The sequence below is a fragment of the Spinacia oleracea genome, chromosome 1 (genome assembly GCF_020520425.1).
Source record: "Spinacia oleracea cultivar Varoflay chromosome 1, BTI_SOV_V1, whole genome shotgun sequence".
Lineage (NCBI taxonomy): Eukaryota > Viridiplantae > Streptophyta > Magnoliopsida > Caryophyllales > Amaranthaceae > Spinacia > Spinacia oleracea.
Window position 1 is genome coordinate 40,145,036 of NC_079487.1, and position 7,945 is coordinate 40,152,980.

Genomic DNA, 7,945 nt, shown 5'->3' on the forward strand with positions numbered 1-7,945 from the left:
ATGTTCCGTTCTGATCAGATCAGTTCTGTTCTGATCAGTTCAGATCAGATCAGTTCTGTTCTGATCAGTTCAGATCAGATCAGTTCTGTTCTGATCAGTTCAGATCAGATCAGTTCTGTTCTGATCAGTTCTGATCAGATGAGTTCAGTTCTGATCAGTTCTGATCAGATCAGTTTTTATCGGTTCAGTTCTGACCAGTTTGTTCAGATCCGTTCTGTCTTAAGGATTTCAGTTTCAACCTGTTCATAGAGCTGCTTCTACTTCACATTCTGTAGATCGAAATATCTTCTACTGGATTTTTTTTCTCTTATTGTGCTAGCTAGGTATTTAAATACATGAAACCATTCTCTCTATTCTTGATAAGTTTATAGAGAATAAGAATATTCAAATCACTATCACCACTAATCAACACATCTACCATATTTATTGTCGCTTATTGTCACCTTATAGATTTTTTGTTTTTTCTTTATAAGGGTTGTAAATTGTAATATTCTTCGTTAGTTTCAACACCTATTTGCTTATTATTTGACACTAGTATGTGCCCGTGCTAATGCACGGGAACTTAAGATTTTAAAAAGTTAACTAAATATTATTTGCCTTTCTTATACTTGTACTTAATTATATTTTTTTGGTTAATATATTTTTACTTACCATTTCAAATTTGTATTTTTACTTACCATTTCAAATATGTATCTTACACAGAAGCATTGGAAGCTTTGGACTTTAGTTCAAGTGGCCGCCGGTTTTAAGCTTCTTCGTGGAATTTGGGATCTACTTTATCCCAACATCTCTCTCCCAAGCGTTTTACAGGTGCTTAGTGTTAAATTTGACATTCTTATTATTATGAAGAATTTGCCTTCATTTTTCTAATCAACTTGTGGTTGTGTGTAAGTGATAAAAAGATTAAATCATACATATTATCAAACAAAAAATTTGAGTGCAATTATTAGACTCCTGCCTTGGATATTTTCTTTTAGCTTTTACCATCTTATTCATTATGTTGAAATTTTGTGCTCATAAATGAGTGAAACTCGCATGCTTTGTTTTCCTTGTTGAATTCACGTGCAGTTGAAAGTATGACCTTCTATGCTAAAAAAATATAATATGAAGTTAATGGAAATGAAGTTCTAGTGAGAAGACGAATATAGGTACCAAATATTAGTCACTAGTGAAGAAGAATTAAAGAAGAAACATAAAGTTATGTCATGTGCTTTTCAGAATCAATTTATAACATTTGGTTTTGTAGAAATCCTGTTGTTTTTAAGAAGGCTTTTAAATCAGTAAATGCTTTTGTAAAAGAGATCTTGTTTAAGGCCTCTTGTAGAAGCACTAATTAGATTATTGGTAATATCTTAGGTTGGATAGGTGCCTCTGTTAGAGGTGATTTTGTTTGGTGGCCCTCGATTAATGTAACCTTGATGTTTCAAGGTCTCTTTTGTTGTTAATAAAATCATTGTTAATTGCCAAAAAAAGAAAGCATAAAGTTATGTTATGAATTATATGTTATATCAAGGTTATAAGAATGATCATAACGTTTACCTATAAAATTTCATATTATACAACGCATATTACTCATTATATATCTTATTACTATACTATTTTTCGTATAGATATGGATACAAGTTGGATAGATCTACCCACTGGCCACCCTGAATATATCGATGGTTGTATGCAATTCATTGCGTTTGCCAATCAAGGTCTATTCGAAGGAAAAATTAGATGTCCATGTAAGAACTGTAAGGTGGATAAATGGTTCCCGGTTAATGATGTAGAGCGACATATTTTGTTTAAAGGGTTTTATAAGTCGTATAGAAATTGGATCTTTCATGGTAAAGGGGATATGGTTCAACGTATGTTAGGGAGTGATGGAGGGAGTACTAGTGAAGGATCCCTTGGTAATCAAAGTGGGTTTGTAGGTCGAGATAGTATGGGAGGACTATTAAGATCAGCTTTTAGTGTTAATGTGCCACCCAATTTTCCAACTTTTGAAGCAAGAGAGGATGGTGAATGGACTGAGGAGCCCGTGTCATACGACACAGATGTTGAATATGATGATTCTACAATAGAAGAAGATGCGACATATAAGAAGCTACTTCAAGCTTCTGAGGAGAAATTATATGAGGGGTGTATTAATTTTTCAAAGTTATCTTTTCTTCTACACTTATTTCACTTGAAGTGTATGCATCACTGGTCCATTGAATCTTTCAATATGCTCTTGAAGCTGATTTTAGATGCATTTCCTCAAATACTTGATTTTCCCTCGTCTTATTATTACAGTAAGAAAATGATAAAAGACTTGGGCCTTGGGTATGAAAAAATTGATGCTTGTCCTAATGATTGTATGCTGTATTGGGGTGAATTTTTAGAGAAAGACAAATGTCATCTTTGTGGTAAATCGAGGTGGAAAACAACCAAGGGTAAGAAGGGTGACGATGTAAGTGATCAAGGTACGAATACTTGTAAGAAAGGTGTGCCAGCTAAGGTAATGCGATATTTTCCTCTTATCCCAAGACTAAAAAGAATCTACATGTCATCAGAAACAGCAGAAGATATGAGATGGCATGATACAGAGCGATTGGGTGAAGATGATAAGAAGATTTTGAGGCATCCTTCCGATGCCTTAGCGTGGAAGGCATTTGATGAGCGTTATAGAGATTTTGCATTAGACCCTCGTAGTGTTCGATTAGGTCTTGCGAGCGATGGGTTTAATCCATACCGTTTAATGAACACTACTTATAGTACATGGCCAGTGGTGTTGATTCCTTATAATCTTCCACCATGGCTATGTATGAAACCATCTTCTTTCATTTTGTCCACACTTATTCCCGGAAAAGCAAGTCCTGGAAATGATATTGACGTGTATTTGCAACCATTAGTTCATGAGTTAAAATTGCTGTGGGGAGGGGTTGAAGCTTTTGATGCTTTTGACGGAGTGAAATTTAATTTGCGCGCGGCTCTGCTTTGGACTATTAATGACTTTCCTGGCTATGCAATGCTCTCTGGTTTGAGCACAAAAGGTTACAATGCATGTCCTATATGCATGGATTCCACACCTTCTGATAGATTTGGGAACAAGATTTGTTATTGTAGCTATAGAAAATGGTTACCCGCAGATCACCCATATCGACGTCAGGGTGAAAAGTTTTGTGAGAAGTTTGGAACTAATGAGTTGGGTGAAGCCCCATCTCGTCCTAGCGGCACTGATATATTGAGGCAACAAGAAAAGGTCGAGTATGTTTATGGAAAGTCAAAGGCACCACCGAAAAAGAGACAAAGAGGACATACTGATAACAATGATGTCCAAGATGAAATTGTCTTTGGTACCAAGAGAAGCATATTCTTTGATTTGGTGTATTGGGAGCATAATCTTCTAAGGCATAATTTAGACGTTATGCACATTGAGAAAAATGTGTCTGAGAATCTTTTGGGAACACTTCTTAGTATGGATAAGAGTAGAGATAATAGGGATGATCGAGAAGCCCTTGAAGCATGGAGAATAAAGACTCACCTTTGGCTTAGTGCTGATCATAATGGAAATGAATACATGCCTCCAGCTTCCTATTCTATGTCTAGGGAGGAAAAAGAGAGATTCTTAACTGTTTTGCAGAAACTTAAAGTTCTGGATGGATATGGATCCAACCTTTCTAGTTGTGTGAATATGAAGCAAAGGAAGTTGATTAACCTCAAGAGTCATGACAACCATGTTCTAATGCAAGATATCCTCCCCGTCGCCTTAAGAGCTTCTAATGCTACAAAGGTGATTGACTTGTTGGCTAGATTGTCTTCGTTTTTCAAGAAGTTGTGCTCCACCAGTATTGATCCAGATGATTTAGATGGTCTTCAAGATGGAATTGTTTTAACTCTTTGTCAGTTGGAAATGGAGTTTTTGCCTTCATTTTTCACAATCATGGTCCATTTGTTGATTCACTTAGTGGAGGAGGTTAAACTTGGTGGACCAGTGCAATACAGATGGATGTATCCCATTGAAAGGTTTATATCTTACCTATGTGAATTATATATTTTTTTATTAAATAATTTACATTTATTATATACAAATATTTTATTTGAAAGGTACTTGTCCCATTTGAAGTCACATGTAACCAATAAAGCCCAACCTGAAGGATCTATTGCGGAAGGCTACCTTTTAGAGGAGACAATTAGGTTTTGCTCGAGATATCTTCAAGGTGTTAAGACCATCTTCAACATGCCTAAAAGGATGGATGATGATATTTCAAATTCTGATGATTACTTATTTAATTCCGGCGGTCGAGTCATTGGAAAGGAGGTCAGCATTCGCCTTGATGGTCAAAGCTTAAAACAAGCCCATCGCTACGTTTTACTTCACTCTGATGAGATCAAAGGGGATCTAGAGTAAGTATTATGTTGGTTTTCTTTTGAATAACAAATTTTGTAATAAATCACTCTTATGTTTTTTCTTCTTCCACGAAGTGAATTTTTAACCGAGAAGCGTCAAATGAACTTAGAAATTTCCGTCGCGGAGAGTGATGAAAGTAAATGGATCATCAATGAATTTGGAGGGTGGCTGCGAAACAAGGTTACTTAAGTTCTTTTAATGTTAATACATACTTCTGTTTTTGAAAAAATAAACTTTATTTGATATAATTAAGTATTATCGTAGGTACATTTCATAGATGCAACCACCGAAGATGGGAAACTAAGAAAAGCTTTGGCGGGTGGTTTGCATTCTTATGGTAGAAAATTAAAAGGATACATAATCAATGGATACAAATTACTTTCCACTGATCGCGATTGTCGTCTTTTGACACAAAATTCTGGAGTTATGGTTGAAGCGGATGGAGTGGCATACTACGGAAAAGTGATGGATATCTATGAATTAAATTACTATGGAGATTATAAAGTTGTATTGTTTCGTTGTGATTGGGTAGACATTCGTAGGGGTGTAAGAAAATATCCAAACGGCGGAGTATGTGTCAATTTCTCTAAATTGATGCATACTGGACGATTATTGCAAGATGATCCATTTGTCTTCTCATCTCAAGCAAAACAAGTTTTTTACATAGAAGATGAGATACAAAAAGGATGGTTCCATGTTGTTAAGAATAAGCCTAGAGATTTGTTTGATTTAGGTGATTCTTTACCAGTAGCAGAAGAGGGTGGGGCCGATTGACCATGCTTATTTATTTTACGCCGTTATTCTTTGTATTTGTATTCTATTGATTCGATCTATGGACTTATTATCTTTTATTTTCAATGTACTAGTTATATCATGCTCTTTTCCGGAAGCTCTTGGGTTACTCTCTTGTATTGTCTCTTGGTTATTGGGATTATTGCATAATAAAGTAAGGATTGAGGTGAGTGACTAATGAAGGGAAAGATTTAAAGGAAAGACTGGGATGATGGATTGTGGATAAATCTGCAATTCAGCAATATGATATCTGAATTTAGTTTAATGTTTGAAACAACGTTTAATCTTATATCATTCACCTTAATTAGGTTTGCAGATTAACACATTTATTTCTCTGTACACCCATATATAGTGGTGAGCCTATTGACGGTTTCACCTCTATGAATGTCTTCACAATGTAGCATGGCTGAAGTTTGTAGCAAATTACTGAAATTTTATTCAAAATAAAACTAACTAAAGGCTGAGCATCTGCATCTGTGCTGCTGGTTTCAAGCTGAGTTCAGCCTTTTCTTCAAGTTGTTCTGGGTAGGGTTCTCTAATCTGTTCTGATGTTCTGTTCTGATGTATGCAGGGGCTGGTTTTTTTTCTCTTGCATTTTGGTTCTTTTCTCTTGCAGTCTGGTTGCAGGCGACTTATCGGTTGAGGTCTGCTACTATCTTTTTACGTTACAGTTGATTCTTCTGTGTTGGCTGGCTTCTTAAGTGTTTCAGCTTCCTGTTGTGTTGACTTCCCGCCTGCTATGCTAATATTTATGAGTAGATTGCTTTTGCAACTCAGTAGCAGGCAACTTACTATTTAGAAGCTTAATATAGATGTGGAGTTAATTGGTCGACTATGAACCAAAGGATAAGTCTCATGTATTGTTTCTCTTGTCTTTGTGATAGAATGGATAGATGTGTGTGTGTGTGACGGGGGATGCTTCGATGCGTTGCTTTGAAATAGACAGTAAATCTGGTTGTGTAGGCAGCTTTGTGGGATATACCAAGTCACCTTACCTTTCACGTTCCTTATTTGTAACTAATTTTACTTAAAGAAAACTAAGCTTAGATAGGAATTTCACCTCCCAGATGCTGCAGCAGCAAAGAACTTCTCTGTTCTGCGGATCGGTTCTGGAACAACAAAATGTGAAGCCTGATATGACCATTGATGAGAATCTCTGCAAAGTTTTCCTTTGAGACGCTTGATGAGTTGTTGGAACTCCTTTCTCTGTAGTCTATGTCCACAAAGTATGAGGTGTGGCGTTTGTTTATTTTTAACCTTTTCCAACTCAGGAATAATGTTTAAGGAACTTGAAGTTGCTGCATCGCTCTCATTTGCTGTCAAATTCGACTTACTGGTTCCATCTTTACTTACATCTTCATCATTATCAACAAACAACTTACTTCTGATACATTCATCATTGTCTTGCACCTCATCAGTCTTGTTTAACACTAGTGTGCCACGCCTCTTTTTCCCCGCTATTTTACCAGCATGTTTTCCACCCTTACTAACTGCATCACTCTCATTGATTGTCAAATTGGACTTAGTACTGATCTGCTTTCCACCAGCAACATTCGTTTTATTTGCATCGCCCTCATTGACTTGCACCTCAGACTTGTTTAACACCAGAGTACCACCACGCCTCTTCTTCCCAGCTAATTTACCAGCAGATTTAACACCCTTACTAGTACTTTGATCATTTGCAAGAACAGGTTCGTTTTCTTTGTCAAATTTCGTTTAATCAAGATGACAGTCTTGTAAAGATAACAGTTTTCTAGATTGATGTACTGTTTTTGGATTTGTTCTTGTCCAAGGGTCCCAGAGTAAACTTGGTGTGCATCGGGATTCAGTCTCAGTTTGTCCTTGGCCAGTAAGATTGCAGCCTGGCTGCATTTGCTGATATGCCAGGAGTTCTCTCTATAGGAGAAGTTGTCTCTTGGTTTATAGATCAGTGAATTTCTAGACAAAAGAAGTATGAGTCAATTTACTGCTAATCTGTGGTTCCATCTAGGATTTTGTTAGTGTTTTCTGCTTCCATCTGTTTATAACAAGGTTTTTGAGTTGGTTGCTTATTTTGTTCCTTCTTTAGTTGATGGTAGATAATGTCCTAAGTCTAGAAAGATAGGGCTGAACATGCTTACCTACATTCTGAATTCCAACTCTGACATAAGAACGAAAACAATGCCACCAAATTTCCTGATAACGCCATTGTATATATATATATACTATATGTTAAGATAGAGTTATAGTACCCTTAAAAAAAGAAAAAAGATGTAGTACCATACTACTAATACTAATAGTATCCTAATATTGATTGATAAAAATAAGTTTCTTGTTTTCAAGAAACACAAACCTGTCAAGTATTATGTTTACAGAGTGTATTTTTTGTTTTATGGAGCAAATTCTTTTCTGAAAGAATAATGGTTTTGTAAAGATAAATATTCTATTTAATCCAAGTCATGGTGTATTCCATGTTATTAGGTTCTGCATTCTTTGATTATTGAGTCTCTATGTTCATAATCGAACATATTGGCTGACTGCACTGCTAGATTTTTTACGGTAGTCCATAAGAATTTTGAGCTGTGTATTTAGTTGTAGCCTTACTAGTTCAAATTACACTATCATCTTGATTAGACAAAGTATTAATTAATCCCAGATATGCAGCTTGCTTATATCCTATTTACTATTTAGTGTTTCATTCTTATATTTGTTGGTTTCATCATTTTTTTTTATTCATGGCTGATTGTGTTTCTTACTTGCTGAACAGGAACTAAAAGTCATGACTTACAGTACTAAAAG

The 7,945-nt window shown here is 35.7% G+C and overlaps 1 protein-coding gene across 1 annotated transcript; it reads left to right on the plus strand.

Moving 5' to 3' along the window:
• Window positions 1–1,612: 1,612 nt before the first annotated feature.
• On the plus strand, window positions 1,613–5,842 carry LOC130463961 (uncharacterized). Its single transcript, XM_056833283.1, has 5 exons — window positions 1,613–3,990; window positions 4,072–4,371; window positions 4,450–4,555; window positions 4,640–5,135; window positions 5,739–5,842. The coding sequence occupies exons 1-5, from the start codon at window positions 1,613–1,615 to the stop codon at window positions 5,840–5,842; spliced, it is 3,384 nt and encodes a 1,127-aa protein (XP_056689261.1).
• Window positions 5,843–7,945: the final 2,103 nt, after the last annotated feature.